The sequence below is a fragment of the Camelus bactrianus genome, chromosome 16 (assembly GCF_048773025.1).
Source record: "Camelus bactrianus isolate YW-2024 breed Bactrian camel chromosome 16, ASM4877302v1, whole genome shotgun sequence".
Classification (NCBI taxonomy): Eukaryota; Metazoa; Chordata; class Mammalia; order Artiodactyla; family Camelidae; genus Camelus; species Camelus bactrianus.
This window is the reverse complement of record NC_133554.1, coordinates 36,935,245-36,957,403: the sequence shown is the minus strand read 5'-3', so window position 1 is coordinate 36,957,403 and position 22,159 is coordinate 36,935,245. Positions and strand designations below refer to the sequence as shown.

The following is a 22,159-nucleotide window of genomic DNA, read 5'->3' as shown; positions in this document are numbered from 1 at the left end:
AAACTCATCTAATACCAAAACATATGAGTAAATTATGAAGAGGGTATGGGCAAAGGGAAACAGAGGGAGGAGGATGCTAAAAGCCAGCAGTGAGATCAGCACACACATACACATGTAATTCTGTATACTTGCTAGAAGTGGGTTACAGATTTATTCTGAGCTTCCTAGTGGCCAAAGCAAAGAGGGAAATGTGGTCAGCCACCAGGTTCATTGTCCATAAACTGTGTGTGTGAGTGCCCCCATAAGTGAAATAAAGGAAAGTTTTATTGAAACCACCTCCCTTGCAAGGAGATCTCCATATATGGTGACGTTAGTCTTCTTGAGGCACTCTGGCAATGCTTATTGCTTCTGTTTATGGAGCCACGTGGCCTCTTTTGGGGCCTAGAGTGCAGTCAGTTCTCACTGGTGCCTTTTACCCACAATAAGGACCTCCTGGCTGGCCAGGTGCCCACCCAGCTCCAAGTCCCTTGAAGAGCATGATCTTGGCTGGAGACTGTTTTTATGTAGGAGAAGCGTGGAGTTGGGATATCAGAGTCCTCAGACACGAGAGCTCTCCATTGTTTTCTACCGAGTCTCTAGAGAAGTGAAGGAGCTCATTGTTAGCCTGGGAAAAGCCCTGGGGGTGCCTGTTCCTGGGGTTGCAAATGGGCAGAGGGTCACCCTGGCCCCCATGGCTCCATCATTCCCTTTCCTTGGCAGAAAGACCTATAGTGGCCAAGAAGAAGCTCCACTGTGAGACTCCCTTCCCACTGAGCCTCTAAAGCGGGCACAAGAGCCACCCCTAATTGGCTGCACTTGCTGGGGAGGGGGCTTTGGGTGAGGAGACATCGCGATGGTTGCCAACGGATGTCTCCACTCTGAGCCTAAGGAGATGGTGGGCCCGGGGTGTTTGCCTTGCCTTCTGTGTCCTGGCCTCGACCTCACGGGGCTTAGGAGAGGAGGTGGGGGGCCACTTTGTGCTTCCATTTTCTCATGAGCCAGAATCTGGATGCAGCAGGAACTGGGGGACAACTTTGATTTACTAAGTTCTACGAGATATCTTTCATGCTTGCACTTGTTTGGAAAACATCTTTCTCTTTAAATATCAGTAGCTCTTACAAATATAGTAGCAAGCCAGAGTGACTGAGTGGCCTGGATAATGGAGCAGGTCCTGCACATCAGAGACCTGGGCCATGGCCCCAGCCCAGCCACTACCCAGCTGTGTGACTTTACACTGGTCAGTGCCCCTCTCTGAGCCTTAGCTTCTCTTGTGTCAACTGATGGAGTTGCTGGATCTTGCCCATGGTTGGCCCCTCTCACTCTGGCAAGTGCAGACACTGCCAGTCACCACCCAGGCCCCATACCTGTGTTCCTGTCCCGACTGGTGGGGAGGGTGTGGAAGGAACCCTCTTTCCAAGATGATCTGTCTGCATTGTAATTCCTCCCCTCCCTTTCGCACCGCCACCCAGACTGTGAGCTTCTCAAAGGCAGGTGTAAGGTCTTCTTCACTACTAGGTCTCCAGCGTCTTGGCGTGCTGAATGCATGCATGCATGCATGCATGCATGCATGTGGTCTCTCCGTACAGGATAGAACATCTGGGACTCAACGTGGTACTGCAGCTCCTGGTGGGGGTGCCCCTGGAAATGGTGCACGGAGCAACCCGCATCGGGCTTGTGTACGTGGCCGGCGTTGTGGCAGGTAGGCAGCTGGGCCCCGTGTCCACAGGGGTAAACTTCCCCAGGGAGGGTGGGAAAGCCCATGGGGTCGAGCAAGCCCCAGGCTGCCAGAGGACCCTCATCACCGAGGCTCCTGATGACTAGAGTGGACCTCTGGGCACATCTCCCCGCCTCTCAGGGGAGGCTGGAAAGGGGACCGCCACGCAGAAAGGGAGGCGTGTAGCAGCAAAGGGGGACAGAGCACAGGGTTTGGAACAGACAGACTGGAGTTTCAGTCTTTACACTTCTGTGTTGTTGCTGTGTGAGCTTGGGGAAATGCCTCAACTTCTCTTGGCCCCGTTAAGCTTTAGGAGGAAAGTAATGCGACCTGCATGTCGAGTGTGGGAGGGTGGGGTGAGGTAGAGTGAATTAAGCCATCCTAGGGCAGTGAGATCCCTGTGAGGACATCCAAGGGGTAGGTGGAGCCAGGTACCTCCCCTGGCCAGGCTGGCAACTGTCCCCGAAGGGGGACCTAGCGTCTGCCCAGGCTGGCCCTTGAGGAACCCGCTGCCTGGCAGGAGGCAGTGAGCATCCGGGCCAGCTGGACAAGTCTGGGGTCCTGGCTGACCCAGCTCACGTGGCGCGTGATCACAGCAGTCGCTGTGGCCTTGAGGAGCGCGGCCAACCCCCAGCCCCCGCCCCCGAGGGAGGGGAGGCGGGCTGCGATGAGCTGGGGGAGCAGAGCAGAGCTCTGCAGGAAAAGTCTGCACCAACTGGGCTTCTCCACAGAGGGATCTCCCTCGTGATGTTTCCAACTTTTTTGCTGGCTTCTTTTTTTTTTTTTTAACAAGGCTTGCCGCCTCAGCTCTTTACCTTGACAGCTGTGCCCAAGGGAGCTTTGTGTGTATGTTTAAGTAAGATCTTAATCCTTTCTGAGTGGCATTAAAGTTGTCATCAGGAGAGCAGGGTAGCATCGGCCTTGTAAACAATGGGCAGGCAGGGACCCTGGGAGTCAGTGAAGTGGCTTCAGGAATCAAAGAGGGAAGGGTCCCACCCCCCACCCCCCCACCCCACCCCACCCCACCCCATGAGAGGCTGGTCTGCTAATTTGTGAACCCTCAGCCTGGGAGGTTGGCCCAGTGCCCTTTCCTTCTCTCCTTCTGTGCGGAGGTTAAAAACTTAGACCTTGCACACCTTGGACAGCACCCACACCAGCTTCTCCCAGAATCCAGCACCTTCTGCATCCAATGGTCTGATGCGCATCTCTGTGTGCCAGACTTACTCAGCCACCCACACACACTCTGAGTGTCTGCATCTGGGGGTTTATAGCCACATTTTCCGCACCTACATACTCAGAGCCCCAGATGGTTAATGGCGAGGAACAGGAAAGATGCTCGTAACACTTGCAGTTAGTAGTCAATTAGATGGGAGTGCCAGTAGCCTCGAAGAGAAACGTAAGATTCAAGATGACTCAGGCCTTGAACTAGATGATACCCAGTGGGGAGACACTGATACCCAGTGCAGGCATCCCTTCCCAGTGATACCAGCGCAGAAGGGGATGGCGTACAGGCAGAGGGGGCTTGCCATCTAGACCTGAGGGTGTGGGGCTGCATTGCAAAGCAAATGACGTGCACCACTCTACCTGAGTCACTCTGCCTTCAGAGCAGAGGGCATTCTGGTCACCACATGTCATACCATTGATCTCCAGGACTGAGTTGATTGATCTGCCTGCACCCTTTCCTCCTTCTCCACTCCATGTGCGTCCCCCCTCAAAAGGGGGACCCGTTCAGATAGCCAGACCCTGACCGAGAGCCAGTAGTTACCAAGTGCCTGCCCTGTGTGGGCCAAATTTAATCCTCACAACAACCCCCTGAGGCAGGTACTCTTCCTCTCCACCTGTTGCAGATACAGAAACCAAGGCTTTAGAGAAGCTAAGTGACTTATTCCAGAAGACACAGTCATAAGGGGTGGAGCTGGGCTTTAATCCCAGACTGTCTGACCCCAAAGGCTGTGCTCTAAACCACCGCCACAGTATTACAGGAACCAAAAGGCAGACCTTATCCTTGGTGTGGATAGGTGTCAGAAACCTAAGGGAGGTCTTAATAGACATCGGGCACAGGAGGTCTTAACAGACAGGAATGAGAGAGGCAACTCTCCCCGCCTCCCAGGGTGAAAATATTCCAAATCCAAGGCCGTCGCATTTTGTCACAACGATAACTGACCTCTGCCGAGCACATCCGATAGTCCAGGCATGTGATAAAGGGGTCACGTGTGTGATCTCCTCTTCTCATCACAACAGTCTTATCAGGGTGCCGACACTCGCATTTTATAGATGGTTCAGGGGTGAAATCACCAGCTGCCCAGCCAAGAAATCCTAGGACTGCAGTGGAAACCCTTCCTCCGCCCCATGCTTGAATTCAAGCCAATATGTATGTATCTCACTTCCGGCTAACAGTTACAGGGCTGACAGATGAAATACCTTAAAAACCAGTATCTTCACTGCTCTGCCAAGCTTTTATCCTAAGCTACATAGCTTATAAGCTACGAGTGCATCCCTAAGCCTGGCTCAGGGTTTGGCACATGTTAAGCAACAAACAGTTGTAGACTGAATGAAAGAATACATACATAAGTAAAGTTATGTTGCTTAAAGGTAGATGTTCTGCTGACGTTTATTTGGATTTTTTTTTTTTAATGGCCAAGGGAGATGCTGAAAAACACCTGCTTTAAATATCCCAGGCTGGACATTATGTGCATTACGGCAAAGTCACCAATCTAGCCCCATGCTGGCGTGGATCCAGGGTTTTGGTGGGGTGATTCACAGCCCGGACCAGCACCGGTCCTTTGATCTGCTGCCATGCAGAGGTGTGGCGCGCCACTCTGGCTTGCCTTTCTCTCCTCTTCCTTTGCCCCAACCAGCTCTGTGGGTCACACTGGCCTTTGCCGAACGTCATCCATTAGATGCATCAGGAGTCATGCCTGGCCCAAGCTTCCTGCCCTGGGGTGGCCTATCTCACTCTGTTGATACGTGTATATGCCCACATTTACACTTGACTCTCCCAGTCCCTCTAGGCCAGGGCTAACCTGCAGTCACTTTAGGAAAGTCTTCCTGCCGCAAATGGAGGGCAGGTGGGTCCTGACCGTTACCTTCCAGATTGTGGAACCAGGATCCGAACCTCAGGCCCTGGATCTTAGGCCAAGGCTTGGATTATTGTATTCTGATCTGGAAGGAACCTTGAGGTCCCCTCCAGTGGGTGGCAAACTTTATTCCCAGGCCCCCCTCCCATTCAGCCAGAATGACTCTCTGTGCTCTGCTCCGTGGGGTAGGGGTGGGGGTCAGGTTTCCTTTGAAAAGAGGATCTCACTGCTCAAAATTCAGAGAGCCTTAGACCTCCTCATTTCACAAATGTGAAAACTGAAGCCCAAAGAATTCAGGAGCTGTACCCGAGATCACACTGCTAGCCAGTCACGCCCTCATTCTGTACTCCTGCCATGATCCCTGCTGACCTCTGGCCCTAGGGTCAGGACTCCCATCCATGGGTAGGGTGACGGAAAGGTCAGTGTGTGGAGGCTGGACCCTGGGGGCTTCCCTGATGCCAGGGAGGCTGAGGGAGCAGAATCCTGTCCGGTTTGTAGGGACTCACATGGAGGAGAGAGGCCAGCCCAGGGAGGCTGGGGCTTCCTCTGTCCAGACGTTAATTAACGAGGAGAGGCTGGGCAGCCAGCCCTCTGCAGCCCGGCAGTGCAGCCTTCTCAGCCAGCCCCGCCAGGAGAGCGTGGGAATCCTTTGTCATGCAGATCCCGCGGCCTGCCTGTTTGCCACCCTGGGATTTTTTTTTCCTGTTATATATGGCTGACCCCGTGGCTAGTCAGTTAAAAAAAAAAGTTATCTGACAATAGATCAATACCTAATTAAAGCCGGAGGCGAGGCATGAAAGGGGAGAAGAAAGATTTATAGCTGCCCTGGGAGGGGAGAAGGACTTGGGATTTCTTAGTTCATGACAGTTTGTATTTTCCTGAGAGATGACATCCCCCGCCTTGAAGCTAAGAATCTGTTGTGAGTACCTCTTCCTGGAAGGAGCTCCATGAGCCGAGGAGCCTTGAGAGCTGTCTGTGGGGGCTTGGGGAGGTGGGGTGGCAAGGTGGGGAGAAAGTAGATGACCTTGCAGGGGTTCCCCAGGCCCAGGGTGTCGGGTACCTGGTTCCCAGGCTGGGCTCAGCTTCTTGCTAAGTAGTGGACCCTCCGGCCCTACAGAACCTGCAGAATTTGGCCTTCTGCCTGTTCCTCTCTCCACCCAGGCAGCAGCTAATTGGCTCATGAGCCTGCGGGCATTTTCCAGTGGTGATTTCTGCACACTCACCCGGGCCAGCCACCTCTCATCCTCTGAGCCCTGGGTTCTACCTCCCAGTTATTTTTAGTCTCCCATGTCTTTCCCTGGAAGCCAAAGCATTGATCACACTTAAATGAGACGAGAACAATACATTTCCCATCTCCTCTTTGCCCGGCTTCCCTCCCAGGACAAAAGTTTGTCATCCCCCGACCAACAGTCTGTACCTTTCCTTTCCCCCAGAGAGGGTGACATCATCTTTTTCTCTTCCCTGGGACTTTTCAAGGACATTTTCCCTCCAGCTGTGGAGATCCCGTTGGCCTCTTGTAATTTCACTCGGTTGGACATGGTGCTCAGCAGGTTTCTGGATGCTGTTGAGCAGAGAGAACAAGGGTGGAGGTTGACCTCGGTCCCAGCTTGGGGCGTCGCTGCTACAGAGGCTAAGAGCACAGGGGCTCCGTGTCAGGCAGACCTGGACTCACATCCTGGCTCCAGCCCTTCCTCCCCATGACTCGGGGCTCAGCCTTCTCATCTGTGCAGTGAGGCTGCTAGTGCTGGCCTCAGAGGGCGATCTTGAGGGTCAAAGGGAAGGATGGACGTAAGACCAATGTCTGATACACAGTGCCCCGCAAGCGGTGGCTGTTTCTGCTGTAACTACTACTACTGTTGTTGCTGCTGCTCGAAACTGTGAGAGAGCCCAAGGCAAGGCAGAGCTGGGCAGCCAGGCAGGTGAGCTGGGCTGCAGTCCCAGCTCCGCTTTGGGCAAGTCCCTTCCCTCCTTTGCTTCTCGTCTGTAGAAGGAGAAGTTTGCACCAAACGGTTCTTTCAGCCATAAATGAATCTTCCAGGAGGCTCCAAGGTGACAGGGGATCAAAGGAAGAAGAGAGGGAGCCTTTGCCCTGGGATCTCAGCCCTGAGGCTGCAGCATCTGAGGGCCTGGGACTTGGGATGGGGAGCTGACTCCAGCATCCCTGAGTTCTCCATCTCTCTCTGCACCAGGGTCCTTGGCGGTGTCTGTGGCTGACATGACCGCGCCGGTCGTGGGCTCCTCTGGAGGGGTGTATGCTCTCGTCTCTGCTCATCTGGCCAACATCGTGATGGTGAGCACTTCCTGTCCCGGCGGGCCTTTCTTGGCCTCCCCTCTGCCATCTCTGGGCCCGGGCATTAATCCGCTGGAGCTTGGTTTTAGATCCTCGTCCACACTCCAGCTCAGGCTCGGCAAGCCCCTGACGGCCCTAGCTGATAGCCAAGTTCAAGGACACTCCTCACGCTCTGCTGGCCCACTTCCAATGCAGTCTTTCCATATATGATTCGTATTTTCTCCAGCCATGGCTTTGCCTATGAATTTGCCCAGCTCCCTATTTCAACTCTTTCCTATTCACTGGCTTGAAAAAGTTAAACTCCTGGAGCACTAGCACGCATCATAATTGTAATTCAATTATGAATTGAAAATTGTTGTTTGTCGCAGATTGTTCAAAGTAAAGGGACCTTAGAGATGACTTTATCAGAATTCTCAAATAGGAAAGAAGGCTCTGAGAACTTAAGTGATGTGTCCAAAGTCACAATCAAGTTTGTGGCCAAATCGGGACTTGAACCCACATTTCCTGGCAACCATTGAAGTGTGGAAGGTTCACTACAATGGGGCACCGTCATTCCCTGTCTCATGCCCTTCCCTACCTGTTCCTGAAAGGCAGTCTTGCTTAAAAGCTGAGTGGGGCTGTCATTCAGCCTAGATCTGAATCCCAGCTACCCACTTCCTAGAGAGTGACCTGGGGCAAATGACTTCACTGCTTTGTGCCTCAGTTTCTCCATCTGTGAAATGGGATGAGTTGGGATAAATGAGATAAAGTGAAAACAACCACTCAGTATAAGTGTTACCCTTCCCTGCTCCTTGCAGAAGAGTACGGGGTAGACGCAGAGTGGGGACAGGATCTTCAAGGCAAGAAATTGGAAGCAATCTGATAATCTTGGAGGAGGCCAAGGAGAACTGTTCCCTTCTTTTGGAAGCAGTCTGAAGTTTGGAGGCCGAAAGAGGAGTCACTGGCAGCACTTGACTAACCCTGCTGAATGTGCCCACTGGCCCAGGAGCCTCCAGGCAGGGCCCAGGTCTTCCTCATCTGTTTCTCCAGTGCCTGGCATAGGGCTGGACACCTGGCAGACGGCGCCCGCTAAATTCTGATGAAGGAAGGGAGGGAGGGGGAGAGAGAGGGACAATGTCCAGAAAAGGCATAACTTCTCTTCGGGATCCTCTTGCTCTCACGTCCCTCCTCCGTCCCACGGCCCCCCACGTGGCGGGTGTGCGAATGCTCAGTTACAGCGGTCTGTGGGCTTCCTGACTTCTCCCGTTTCTTCATTATTGCCACTCTCACCTGGCCTGCTCCTCAACACCAGCGCCTTTCTTTTCACCGAAGTCCCCTTTGTACACTGAGAGAGAGCATGAGAGGGACAGACAGAAAGGGAGAGAGAGGGGAGACAGACAGACACTGAAGATGCTTGCTACTTGCCTGAATTTTGGCATCTTCAAGCAAGCGCGTGGAGAGCTACAGCAGGGTTGGGGAAGCCCACGTGAGGGTTGTGTGTGTGTGTGTGTGTGTGTCTGTGCGCGTGAGTGTTTACACACAGACGTGTACGGCTCGGTCTGCTGAGCACCTGGGAGCCCAGGGCCGCCTCACATGGCCCTTTAAATGGGTCATTCTGTATCAGTGCCACAGCTTTCCCCAGACACAGCGTTTCCTCTGAATTCTGCCTCCTCCACTCCTCCCTCCCCCTGCCCCAATTCCCTTCTGCAGGGGGAGGAGATGCCAGCCCCTCCTTCCCCTTCCCCTCAAGACGTGTCTGTGTGTTGAAGGTGTCAGAGCAGTACAAGTCCAAGAACGCGGGGAAGAAGAGACAGACAGGAGTTTATAACGGGCCCTGTTTCCAGCCCTTCCCACCGCCTGGGAAGCAGCCCTGGTGTCACAGAAGTCCCCGTGGTGAGGGCAGACCACCCCAAGGACCCAGGACCGTGGGGTGAAGCAGTGGGTGGAGGAGAGGGGTGCGAGAGCAGTTTTGTTCCTGTTTATGCTTCTTTCTACAAGAAGCCTGTGGCCTGTGGCGGTGGAGATCAGCCGTCCCGTCCAGGAGCCCGGCGCTCTTCCAGAAAGACGTGGCTTCCCATGGGGTCCCCCTCCCCTAGAAAGCTGTGTAGTGCCTACTGGACAGTGAAACATACCCATTTTCTCCTTAAGAAGGTCAGTTTCCTTTCCTAAAGAGGCTGCCTTTCCCCAGACTAGCTCAGTGCCCGACAATTCAGAGATCCATTAGGACAGAGCACGTGAAGCGGCCATGTCTGTGGGTCGGAAGCGCGGAAGCACTGGCAACTGCGTGTGGTTCAACCTCACTGATTCTTAATTCCAAAGTGAAGATTTGGTCTGTGTGTGTATACACAATAAAGCACCTCATTGGATCAAAAAGGAGAAAAAGCATGGACTTGATAGCCAGAAAATCTGGATGTGAGGACTGGTGTCACCATCTGATTAGCTGTGAGTTCCTTAACTTCTCAGGGGCTCCCTTGTCTCATCTGTAGTCCCTTCTTCGCAAGGTAGTTGAAAGACGTGAAAAGAAATGAATGTGAAAATGTTTTTCATGTGGCAGATCATACAGCTGGGAGATCCTGTATGTATGTGTGTGTTTAGATATTTTATACATATAATTTTTATCCTTATAAATCCCACCTGATGTCTGTCAGAGAAACATCAGAAGAATCTGTCCTTTTCTGTGTCCTTTTTGACATAGAAAATCTTGAACACTTCTGTTCTCAGGACTCTATTTAAATGAGAAATTCTGCCTTAAATGAAAGTATGTCTTATTTTTCATAAAAAACATTACGAGTTTCAAAAAGCTTGTCATTTACATGAGGGGATTAAATCAAGAAACTATTTTATGGATGGCATAAAAGACCAGCAATCAAGACTTCTTATTTTAAACACTGGAAGTATAAAGACACACATAATTGAATAATTTATTAATTGCCTTTTGCCAGGGCCCCTGGGGCAGTGTTCATTTTTAAATATACAAGATAGTTTCTTATACTTTGCCCCATACGATAGATGTTTTTCTAAACTGTTTGAGATCTAAATTGTCACAGATTGAACCATACCATCACAAAGCACAAGGAAGGATTCTTGTCTAAAAGACACGGAAGATTTCTGTGTGATAAGATTCATTTTATTAAGTAAAAACCCTTCTGTAGGACAAGTCATCACTCCCAAGTTATCTGTGTCATGTTCTCCTGTTTCCTGTGTTGGGTTTTCTTGAAGTGATTTGACAAGAAATTGTTTCCACTGGGGATGTGTGAAGCTGCACTGGAACGGAGTATCCTGCCTTGGTTTCAGCCTCTGAGCCCTTCACTGGTTGGGTGAGGAAAACGCCAAGGGGACTGGTTACTACTGCCTTGTTTGCTGAGGATGAGTTACCTTCTCACCCTGCTAGGCTCTGGGAGAGAATGAAAGTAAAGGACCTGAAAAAAAAAGTCTCTGTTCCCCAGGGGCTCTCAGGCTTTTCAACATTTATAGCTGCAGCAGTGCTGGCTTCGTGTGAGATTTTTTCCTTCTCCCCTGTTGTTTCACTGTGCTTATTTTATTGGAGGAATCATGGGGATGGGGGGATGAGGCAGCTGGTGGAAAGGAGTGACTGGCTGGTTGTTAACCCCTCAGCTGCTGGGAGGCTGGTCACCTCCTGATGTTCGCTTAGCCCTAGAGCTGCTGGGGCAGCCAGCAGGGGCAGACAGCACAGATAGACAGACTGTGGCCTGGCCTCGGACGTGTGGGCGGACAGAGCCCTGGATGGGAACCCTATCGAGCTTAACATTAACTTACTGTGATCTTGCACGAGCCCTCCTGGACCCTCAGTCTCTTTTTCCCTCAAGTGCAGATCAGAGCGTGTGACTGGATCAGCTTGGCAAACTCCAGTGCCTTCCAGTGCCTGGCAGGTGTGGTAGAGGAAGCCTGCCTGGGGAGCAGTGGGGCAAAACTGGAGCTCCCCAGCCTCATCCAAGGTCATTGAGAGTCCAAAGATTTAAGTCCATTATGCAGGGCAAACTCATCATCTTTTCCCCAGGTCTAGATACTGTCACTTACATGACTCCTACCACATGCCAGGCAGCATTCCTAGTGCTTTACACATATTAATTCACAAATTCATTTCACCTTCACAACAAACCGCAAGGTAGGGAATTGAGACGGATACTGTTGTCATCAAATTTTCAAATGAGGGCGCCAGAAAGAAGGAATTCTGAGCCACCCACCCGTGGTCTTGCCAGACCCAAAATACAGACAGTGCTTTTTAAGACAGGTCCCAGATAGGGCCCAGAGAGGGCCTGGACCTTGGCTGAAGGAGAGAGCAGTAAATACGTTCTAGGCTTACTTTGCCCACCATGTTACCACTCGGAACACAGTGAGAGACACCGTCTTCTGGTATCTCTTTTGTTTTTAAGTTTGGTCAGTACATTCATATTGTGCAACCGTCGTCACCATCTGTCCACACAACTCTTTACAGTTTTGCAAAACTAAAATGCTCCCCACGTAGCAACTCCCATTCTTCCCTGCCCCCAGCTCCTGGCAGCCTCTATTCTACTTCTATCTCTATGACTTTGACCACTCGGTATCTTGTATAAGTGGAATCAAACGTTATTTGTCCTTTTGTGAGTGGCTTAGTTCACTTAACGTCATGTCTTCAAGGTTCGAGCATGTTGTAGAAACTTTCCTTTTGAAGGCTGAATAATATTCCATTGTGTGCATATCCCACCTTTTGTTTCTCCATTTATCCATCCATGGTTACTTGGCTGGCTTCCACTTTGGGGGCCATCGTGACTCACACTGCTATGAACGTGGGTGTCACTTTTAAGGAGAATGAAGGCCTGTGGATGGACATCAAAGGGAGGCAGAGCCTGGCGGGGCAGTAGCAGGAAGAACTTTTCAGTGATGAGAGCCCCTTCACAGGGCTGTCCCAAGAGGCGGTGAGCTCCCTGTCATAGGGGCTGGAAGGCCATTTTGTCATCTTCTTGGCAAAAGTGTCCCCTTTAGGGGGAGATGGACTATCAGGTAACTCCCAAAGACTTTCTCTTCCCTAGAGCTTCACCCTGGGGAAGAACTGAGGGGCCACCCACTGTCAGAAAACTGAGCTCTCTCGCACTGGGTTGCCAGATCCAGTGGAGGACACTAACACCCGTTTTGCTCCCTGTCTCCCGGCGAGGCTCCTCTGTGGGCAGATGCCAGCAGGTGACAACATTGTCCCGCCATCTACTTAGCACAGAACACGTTAGCCAGCAAAGCTTAGACTTTCCCACCTAAAGAGGGGCCGTGTGTCACCCACCTTGCCTTTTGTGCTGAAGGACGTGCAGGTCACTGAGGAATAACTGGGAGAAGGGAGGCGATGGGCACGGAGCCCAGTGCGGCAGGATTTCTCCCTCTTTGGGCAGCTTCCCTGCATCCCGCTTGGTCCACCGAAGCATCCATAGGCGTTATTGTTGCGTTCAGGGCCTCTGTGAAGTTTCACACATGTGTCCTTCAATGTCAGAGGAATTTGAGACGTGCCCCTGAGCTGGGCTGGGGCCAGGCAGGGGAGGCAGGTGGTGGAGGGACAGAAGCCCCGGCTGTCCCCACTTGCCTCCTTCTCTAGGACTCACGTGTTCCAGGGAGATTCCAGGCTCCTTTCTGCTTCTGGGTAAATGGAATCGTGCTTTGAAAGCACTGCAGGAGTGCCCCTCAAAGGGATCCTGTGGCGAAGTCTTTTGTAAAGCCAACAGTCCTTTTGTAAGGTGAATAATTGTACTCTGATTATCTGCCTTGGAGGTTCAGAGTGTTCGGAGATTCTCAGGGGAAAGAAGGATTCGTCTGAAGACCATCTGCGCCCCCTCTTTCCAATGCCCAATTCTCTAAAGCATCCCCCTGGAGGGACACGAAGCCCTCGTTTGAAGCCTTGAATGATGGGAAACTCACTACCCCCCCACATAGCTCATTCCATCCTTGGACAGCTCTGCTTGTTAGAAATGGAAGCTTATCCTGAGCTTTAAAAAAAAAAATCTCTCTCTGAAGTTTTCATCCATTGAGTCTTCCTCTATCAGGTTACACTGAATGTGCCCTTTCTTCACCGTGACCCACTTGATAGGGCCAACAATGAGCTTGACCCCCGAGGCTTCTCTTCATTCATCCCTCCGATGCAGGGCTTTGAGTTCTTTTATCGTCGTCATGGTTCTTCTTGGACTTGGCTTGGTTTGCCATCCTGCCTCCCTGTGCGACCATGGGACCCAGCAGTTGATGCCACCGTCAGGTGTCTGTCCGGATAGAGGAGGCGGGACTCTCCTCTCGCAGGAGCTAGGTTCCTGTCCTCTGTTAGTGCAGCTCAAGAGCTTTTGTGCCAGTAATAAACCTTCCATCGTCTAACATCTCAAAGCCATGCTGGTGTGACCTGCAATTAAGCCACAGTCGCCTCACTCAGGACTTCATGGACGTGATTTTCTTTCCTTTTTTTTTTTTTCAATGTCGGGTTTCCCTAAGCGGGATGCATCTGCAGAGGAGTGGTCTGATCTGGAACTAATGGAACTCTCTCTCCTTTTTCCCTAGAACTGGTCAGGCATGAAGTGTCAATTCAAGCTGCTGCGAATGGCTGTGGCCTTGATCTGTAGTAAGTTCTGATGGGGCTGGCTGGAGGCGGGAGCCCTGTCCTGGGCCTGGGGTCGTGGAGTGGGTAGGGATGGCACAGTCCTTGCTCTTCAGGGCCTTGTGGTCAAAAAGCAAAGGGAGACATGTCCACAGGGTGCGACAAAGTGGGGCTGTTATGAGACAGTCTGGCCTACAGTGCTGCTTCCTAACCTTTCTTCAACTTTTCATTGACCTGTAACGTGCAGACAGAAAAGTGCACACGGGGGACGTGTCCAGCTTAATGGTCGGGCTAAGAAAAAAATAACCTCTTTTTTTGCTCTTATTTGTTTTTTAGTTAAAAAAATTTTTTTGGTGTCAGTATTTTTATTTAAAAAAATGTTTTCCATCCAGTTTTATTGAGATGTAATTGGCATACAGCCCTGCGGCACAATGACTGGACTTACACACATCATGACATGGTTAGGACTGTATATTTAGCAAGCATCCATCGTCTCCTACATATACCAAATGAAGAAATAGAAAAAGTATTTTTTCCTTGTAAGAAAAATAACTTCTTAATACGCTTTTCGGTCATGGAGTCGATCCTTTGCGATCTCCTGTTGGAGGCTCAGGATGCCTTCCCAGAAAAAGGCTCACGCGCGCACACACACACACTCTCTCTCTCTCTCTCTCTCTCTCTCTCTAAAACTTACAGTTTAGCAGACTCACAAGCCGTAGCTAATCCATGAGCCCCTAGGAACAATTGCAATGGGGCCTTTGCTGGGAGAAGTCAGTCTACCTACAGAGGGTGTTTTGAGTGTGAAAGAGACGGGTGTTCACCTGGTAGACAGGGTGTTAAGGGGGCATTTCGGGTGCAGCATGAACAAAGACACAGGGAGTGAAGGGTCATGGCTGGCAAGTCGGTTCACCAAACTGACCCATGAGGTTCAGGTCTGTGTATGATTGTATAAGCAATCATAAGAGTCAGATCACGGGGAGCTTTAAACGCAAAGAGAAAGATTGGATTTCATCCTGAAGGCAATGGGAGGCCACTAGAGGGCTGTAAACAAGAGAGGTGCTGACAGCTTTGAGTCTGAGGTGACTGGTCAGGCTGCACTGTGAAGGAGTTGAGCGGGGGCGGGGTAAGACCTAAGGCCAAGGGGCTCATTCTGAGATGAGTCCGAACAGAAGAGAGAAGAGGGGACGCAGATCACCGTCAGTCCCCAGAACACGGCTCTGAAGAGCGGATTATTGTCAGGCTTACCTTACAGCCTCAGAGTGCGAAGTTCTTTGCCCTGGTCACCTCACCTTGAGATGGTAGCGCCAGAATTCAGATCCAGCCTGTACCATGTCTAATGCCCAGTACTTTAGCCAGGCTAGGCAGGAGCTCCTGGACTGTCACTGCCCCAGTCAGCCACCTGCTATGTGGGGAAGAGGGAGATTGAGCGAGAACAAACGTGGGATGGAGGAGGGGCCTGGGTGGGCCCCACTCAGATCCGCTCTCACACCCCTTATAGCCCATGGCTTCCAGGGCCCTCTGGTCTCAGTTTCCTGGATGGGGTTGGAGTATCTCTAATCCCAGAGAGGACCCTCCAACCCTAAAATTCACAGACTCTTTGAGCCAGGGCAGTGGGGGGGCAGTGGGGGCGCATGGCTTCCTTGTCCGCTCAGACTCATTTGTCTGTTTGCAAGGAAGTGAACAGAAGCAGAAGTCTTGCTGTTTAAAAGAATCCAACTCCAAGTATCATAAAAACTAAAATGCTGTTTCAGAGCCGGGACCAGTGCCTTTCAGCCTTCACTTGTGGACCCCCAGGACCTGGAAAACAAAGGCAGGAAGATAGCCCAGGCCAGGGGAGGTGCTGTGGGGAGGGAACGGTGTCCGTCCCTGGCTGCTCCTTTTCCGCCATCTATCGGCCATCCCTGGACTCGCAGGGCCCAGGCCAGGAACATAGGCAATTCCCGGGGGAGTGGTGTCCCTGGAGGCGCTGGCACCTCTGGCGTGGTCAGGGTGGAGAGGGGCGCACTGGCTAATTAAACGGTAACTGAGTAAGCACAGAATTCCCCCGCAGGCTTTCGGTCTGTCACATTTGCCTTGGTTTCCTCATCTGTCACGTGGGGATGACTTTGGGTGGTGGGTGATGAGATGGCCCAGCTCCCCAGCATCTGCCCTTTCAAGAGAGAACATCCCCATTGGATTGGCGACCCAAGAAGTTCGTGCCGGAAGGACAGATTGGAGAGCGGGATGGGGGCGTTTTAGAATCTCTTAAGATTGAATTCCAGCACCTTGTTGGGACCGTTTATTTCCATTTCTTCCTTGCCCTTTGCCCCTTTCATCCCTTCCTTCCACCCACAGAAGCTCTGCTTCTGAGGGTCTTGAGATAGTACAGGAGGCCACTTGATAAACTTTAAAGAACTAACACACACTGAGGTTATTACTGAGTTTCCCAAAGTGCAGCCCGGTTCAGAGGGGCTGAGACCTGATACAGGTGAGGGAACTCAGCCTCCAAGGCTCCGGCCGCAGGGGTGTGAGGGCCTTTGGGCTTCTGCACGAGAGCTGTTCCCTGCCTGTCATGTTCTTCTTAGCATCTTCTCCCTCTCTCTCTTTTTCTTTGGTGGGGGAGGTAATTAGGGTTTATTTATTTTAATAGAGGTACTGGGGATTCAACCCAGGACCTTGTGCATGCTAAGCACACGCTCTACCACTGAGCTATACCTTCCCCCACCCCGCCTTTTTTTTTCAATGGAAGTGTAGTTGATTCACAATGTTGTGTTAGTTTCCTTAGGGTCCTCTCCTGATATTCAAATGTCACCTCTTTAGCAAGATCGGGCCTGATACCCCAAACTAAAGAATCCCCCTTCTTTAAAGCCAGCATTGATTTTAAATCACCATTTTTCCCCCCTATAGAGTTTCTTTTACTGAAATTATCTTATATGTTTAATTGTATGCTGGTCAATTGCCAGGCCGTGTAAGCTCTGGGAGAACAGAGGTTTCTCTGTTGTCTCCATGATGACATCTCCAGCGCATCAAGCGAATGCTGCTTGGCCTGATGGGGAGTGAATGAGTTAGTGGGTGGATGGATGGAGCGAGTGCAAGGCCGCCCCCTCAGCCCCCACCCCCTGGCCCTCCTGTGACTTCTCTGTGCTTCCTCCCCTTGCAGTGAGCATGGAGTTTGGGCGGGCCGTGTGGCTGCGGTTCCACCCATCAGCCTACCCCCCGTGCCCTCACCCGAGCTTCGTGGCGCACTTGGGTGGCGTGGCTGTGGGCATCACCCTGGGCGTGGTGGTCCTGAGGAACTACGAGCAGAGGCTGCAGGACCAGTCGCTGTGGTGGATTTTTGTGGCCATGTACACCGTCTTCGTGCTGTTCGCTGTCTTCTGGAACATCTTTGCCTACACCCTGCTGGACTTAAAGCTGCCGCCGCCCCCCTAAGGGACTGGAGGACCCTGGCAGGGGAGGGGAGGGAGACGCTGCATCAGCGAGGAGCAGTTGCTTCTTTTTCTCATCACCAGCGCAGTGAGGCCGGGAGGAGAGCACAGGAGGCGCTGGGCCCCTGTGATATTTGTATTCAGATTTGCACAGACAGTGGAGCCATTTTTCTGAAAGGCACCTGCTGGAGGAGTTGGATGTGGCTTCCATAGTCTTTCTAGACTGTTCTGAAGACATTGGGCCAGGTCAAAGGCCTGGGGTGGGGTGAGAGTGGCCATGCGCTTGGGCTGTCTGTGTCCCATGTGTTCAGGAGTCCCCTCCCTTGTCACAGATTGGGCAGCAGCTTTCTCCCTCATCCCCCACCCTGAGAGACCCTAAGAATGAAGGAAGGCCTGAGGCCGTGGTGGCCAGGCGGGCCCTTGTCCAGCCCAGAGGTAAGTGTTGGCCGGGAAATGATCCCTCCATAGCTGTTGGGTCTGGAGCTCCGGAGTAGAAAGGGGCCTGGGGAAGCCCAGGGCGTCCTTTCGTGCCTGTTGGTGGGCACTGGGGTGTGGCCTCTAGTGCCTGGGGTGGGCAGAGGAGGGAGATTCTATAACTCCAGGCCCCACCCTTTCCCTGGGGGTACCCAGCAAAAGGAACCCACGTAGGAGGGAAGAATGAACTTCACCCCAAGTTCCGCCCTGGGGGAGGGCGTCACCTGTGGACTTCCCCCGGAGTGCTGAAGTCTCACGCCAGTGCCCCAGCATCCCTGCCCTGCTTTACCTTTAGGGTCTTTTCCTTCCCTTCCAGTGCCCTGACCCCGCCGTGTGCCTGTCCTTTGCTTACAGAGACGATGTTCAAGTATGTGTGTGCGTGCGTGTTTGTGTGTGTGTGTGCATGTGGTTTGGTGGGCAGATGCACATGTGATGGGAAAAACAGTGTGAGGCCAGTTGGAGGCTGCAGAGGAGGCCCGGAGGGGCAGTGAGGCGGTGTGGGGGAGTCTGTGTGAGAAGAGGGAGGACACTGGGGTGGGGGTTGCTTCCCGAGGATCCTTGCTTTGAGCAAAGCTGGCCCCTTCTTTCCCATCCCCGTGCCTCCCACTTCCCAGGCACTTCCCTGAGAATCGCTGACCAGTGGGAGACTAGCCGTGGGGGAGGGAGACCTGGAGCCCTTCTGGGGACCCTCAGGCTGCTGAGGTTTTCCTTGCCTTTGCCAGGTTCCATTCTGATTCCAATCCAGAATAGCCTTCCTTTCTGAGAAGATTCTGTTCTGTCTCCCCTAGGAGGGAAGGGGCTTTGGGGGTGCAGGAGAGACTGGAGCGGGAAGGTTGAGGCCACGCGTTCTTCTGAGTCGGGGGCACAGGAGACTGCAGTGAAAGGAATTCCAATTCAGACAGAAAACTGCTTCTGGAGAATTGTTGGGTACTTGGATGAGTGTCAGAGGTGAGGGCAGCCTGCAGACTCAGGTGCTCAGAGTTGGAAGGGAACTTGGAGGTGATCAAATCCAGCCCCCTAACCATTGCACAAGTGGGGAAACAAGGCCAAGGGAACGACCCCGATGGGAGGGTGTGGGGAGGACACACTTGACAAACTCTGCCATTCCTGCTCTGGAAACCACTGGCAGCTCAGGAGAACCACAGCCTGGGGGGCAGAGGGACTGGTCTGGGCAGGAATGAGGGCAGGAGTTACCTCCTGCCAGCCACATATCTGTTGGAGCCCTTACGTATACTGAGCTCCAGAGTCAGCCGGGCCAGGCATTCGGGGATCTTGGGCCACTGCGTCTTCTTGGCCCCAGTAATCACCTGAACATGAGCAGGGTTTTCCTACCCAGGGACACCCCCATCACCCCCAGGCTATACCAAGACTTTCCCTGTCTTTGCCCAACGAGAAACAGATCGTCCTGGTCCCCGCACATGGCTCTTGAGGTCACAGTGCACGTGTGCCAATGCTGTGCCGATGACAGCCAGCCCTGGGGGCTGGGCCCAGGTCTCCGGCTGAGCTGCGCCAGTGGGGGCATCTTGTCTGTGCCCTGCCAGCCTTTCTCTGCCCTACTGAGAGAAAGGTGTGCTGGAAGGGTCCACTTCTTAGGAGAGGGGGCTGAGATGGAATTGGGGCCAGGGAGACCTGGGTGAGGATGGAGAATGGGGCCTGGGCCGTGGGCTGCTGCCATGCTAACCCTGAGTCATGCTGTCCCCTTTTGGAGGGACAGGGGCAGCTGGTGCCAGATCCTTCTCCTGGCACCCGAGAGTTTTGTCCAGTGCAGCCTGGAGAGGGGCTTTCCTCTCTCAGGGGTGAGAAGACTTTGAACCAGAAGGTTCTAGAAAGCCCTCAGAAAAGCACCCAGTTTTGTCAGGGCTTCAGATGGAAGCCTGTTATGGAGAAGGACTGCCTGAGGCAGAAGTCCCATCTCCCATCCTATTAAGCCTGCCCTGCAAGGTCTGGGACGAGCTAAGGGAGCCTCCTCTACAGCTCAGGCCACCAGCCCCGGCTGCTCCCTGTCCAAAAGCAACCTTGAAGCCCACCTCCACCGCTCTCTCCCTGTATCCCTGCCTAGTTGGGAAAACAGAGTTTCTGTGTTTTGGAGACAGCGCTACCTGTATATATATCTAAGGGGAGGCACTGTCTCAAACTCAGATTTACTGCACAAACTGCTTTACCTATAAACCGGCTCTAGGAAACATGCTGAGAAGTCAGCATAAGTGTTTCTATGACGTCTAAGCAGGGCCACACAGTGGTGACATCAGCCACTTCACATGATCCAGGTCTCCAGCTGAGGGCCAGGAGACAGCTGTTTGGTAAGGAAGGTTTACTCTTTGGGGCCTGGCTTGCTCCTCAGCAGGTCCCTTTGCGCCCAGCACCTGCCAGCACTCCATCCCCATCCACCCTCCTGCCTCAGCCAGTATTCTCCACCCCTCAACCTCCCCTCCGAACCCCCGTGGCCAGCGTGCTGGGAAGCAGAGGGTGGAGTGAATCTTGTAAAGGCCAGCCGGCCTTTCGTCCACTGGATACAGAGATTGAAAGCTGGGGGTTCCCTAGTCAGCAAGTCTAGACTCACTCCCTCCTCAAACGGAACAGGAATCACAGAGACGGGCGGAAAGGGAAACAAACCTTCAAAGGAGAAATTTCATTTTAATGACACCATTAATCACTCGTTTTTTAATTAGGAAAAGGTCCCTAATGAGACGCTTTTGCCAGCTAATAGGATTCTCCATTTCCATGAGAACCACTCTTGCCCAGAGGATTAGGGGAGTCACTGCTTACCAAGCCAGGATCCTCCCCTAGTGTCCAATTTTGTTTGCAAATAATGCTGATTCCCAGGTGCGGCGGACGCCCTTTCCTGGCATCACTCGCGTTGCTCCCTGTGCTGGCTGGAAAGCGCCAACACTCCTCTGCCTTAAAAGACTGCCAGACACAGATCTTACCCCCAGGACTTGAGTAAGTGGGAGAACACAACAAAACACAAGCTGCAATGTTTGTTTCTAAGTATTTTTGTATTGTGTACATTCTGTATATTTTTGTTGTAACATATTATTTGAGCACAGATTCCATTAAAGATTCTTTTTTTTCTTTAAGCCATTGGTCATTCAGGAAGTGGCCTGAAGGGCTGGCATTGGAGCCTGTTTCATCTGGGGCTAGGTCAGGGCGGGTGGGAGAGGGCTGACGGCAGTGGGGCTGGGGCTCTGATTTACGCGCTACAGATGGGGCGTCCGTGCTCAGTGCTGGTGTTTCCAGCTTGGTGGCTCTTAACCTTTCATGAATTGCTGAATTCTCTTGAGTGGTTGCTGAAAGCTATGATTTCTCTTCCCATAAAAATGCACAAGTAGACAATGTTGCATACGATTTAGGGAGAGAAGGCTGGGAAATAAGGAAACTCATCCACGGTTTCAGGTCAGGAATCTCTGTGCCAGCCGTCCTGGTGGGTGCCCACCTTCCCCTCCCACGTCACACTGTACTCCGATGAGAGATCAATATTTTCACTATTATCATTGGAGAAGTCTTCTTCAAAATACCCTAGGTACTTCCTTTTTTACCCCAGTAGCCTCGTGTTTAGGTCTTTCTCGGGGCCATCTGCACTGTGGTCTTGAGGAAGGGATGGGAATGTTCTCAGGGTAAAAGGGCATGGACAGTTCATACAAAAGGGGACGATAAGAGGAGCATAAATGTGAAAGGTGGAGTCTGGTGCTTGGTGAGTGGGCTTTGGCTGGGTGAAGCCTGGGAAAGTGAACTTGTGCTCACCAGTTTTCTAAGCTCATGGCGGTGTGCTGTCATTTTGCCGTTCATTTCTCTCACTTGAGGATTAAACCACCCTGTTAAGTTCACGGTGGGAGTTATTTCCTCTAATGTTTTCATATCAGCTTCCTGTGTAGCATTTTAAAATATTTCTGAACGCTGCAGAAGTCATCCCAGAACAGACTTCAGAGCACAGTGCAGGCAAAAGGTCCAAGAACCCAGTTCTGTTTGGAGTGTGAAGAACCGGCTCCCCTAGAAGGGAAGTGGGGACCCTGTGGGAGCATCAGTGCTCCTGCACGTTCGGTCCAGGCTCCGACACCCAAGGCAGTTGAAGGTAAGCTTCCTGGCAGCCAGAAGCTGTTTCTTTACCTTGCCTTTGGCCTCCTGCACTTCCCTCTTCACTCTTCTGCCTCCTCCCTTCTACCAGATTCTCATTCTTACCATAACTTAATGAGATGTTTACCAATAATGCGATAATTATGAAGACAATTTACTGGGTTCCTACTATGGGCTAGGGCCCTGGCATATCTTATTCTCATTCAATTGCACAGGAACTTGGTGTGAAATGGGGAGAAGTACGCCCATAGTTACACACGAGGGGATGGCTTAGAGGAGTTTAGCAGCCTGCTAGTAGGATATGGCATGGCTGGATTCATACCCAAGACTGCCTGGCTCCACGTTCTCAGCCCTCAGGTGTTTGTATGTGACTTTAAGGACACGAAGTCTGTAGACGCATCAGGGTGGTGGTTTAGAGACCCAGTCTCGTTGCGCTGGGCCTAGGGCCATTCAGCCATAGTCGTGAACCTTGGAACATTCATACAGTGTTCACTTAACAGGATCTCCGCTTTGTCAGCCCTCTCAGAAGCAGTTGACAAGAAAATCCACAGGTATTGATTCATTACTGCTCCCTATCACCCCCGATTTCCAGAATCTAGCATTTATGCC

General features: G+C 52.1%; 1 protein-coding gene across 3 annotated transcripts in view; it reads left to right on the top strand.

Moving 5' to 3' along the window:
• The window catches only part of RHBDL3 (rhomboid like 3), a 40,293-nt gene extending 23,130 nt beyond the window's left edge, over positions 1-17,163 (top strand). For all 3 annotated transcript variants that reach the window (XM_074343064.1, XM_074343065.1, XM_074343066.1), the window contains 4 exons: positions 1,566-1,678; positions 6,960-7,060; positions 13,562-13,622; positions 16,738-17,163. In XM_074343064.1, coding sequence (XP_074199165.1) covers positions 1,566-1,678; positions 6,960-7,060; positions 13,562-13,622; positions 16,738-17,009 — 547 coding nt within the window. In that variant the 3' untranslated portion in view covers positions 17,010-17,163. The remainder of the gene's footprint in view (positions 1-1,565; positions 1,679-6,959; positions 7,061-13,561; positions 13,623-16,737) is intronic.
• Positions 17,164-22,159: the final 4,996 nt, after the last annotated feature.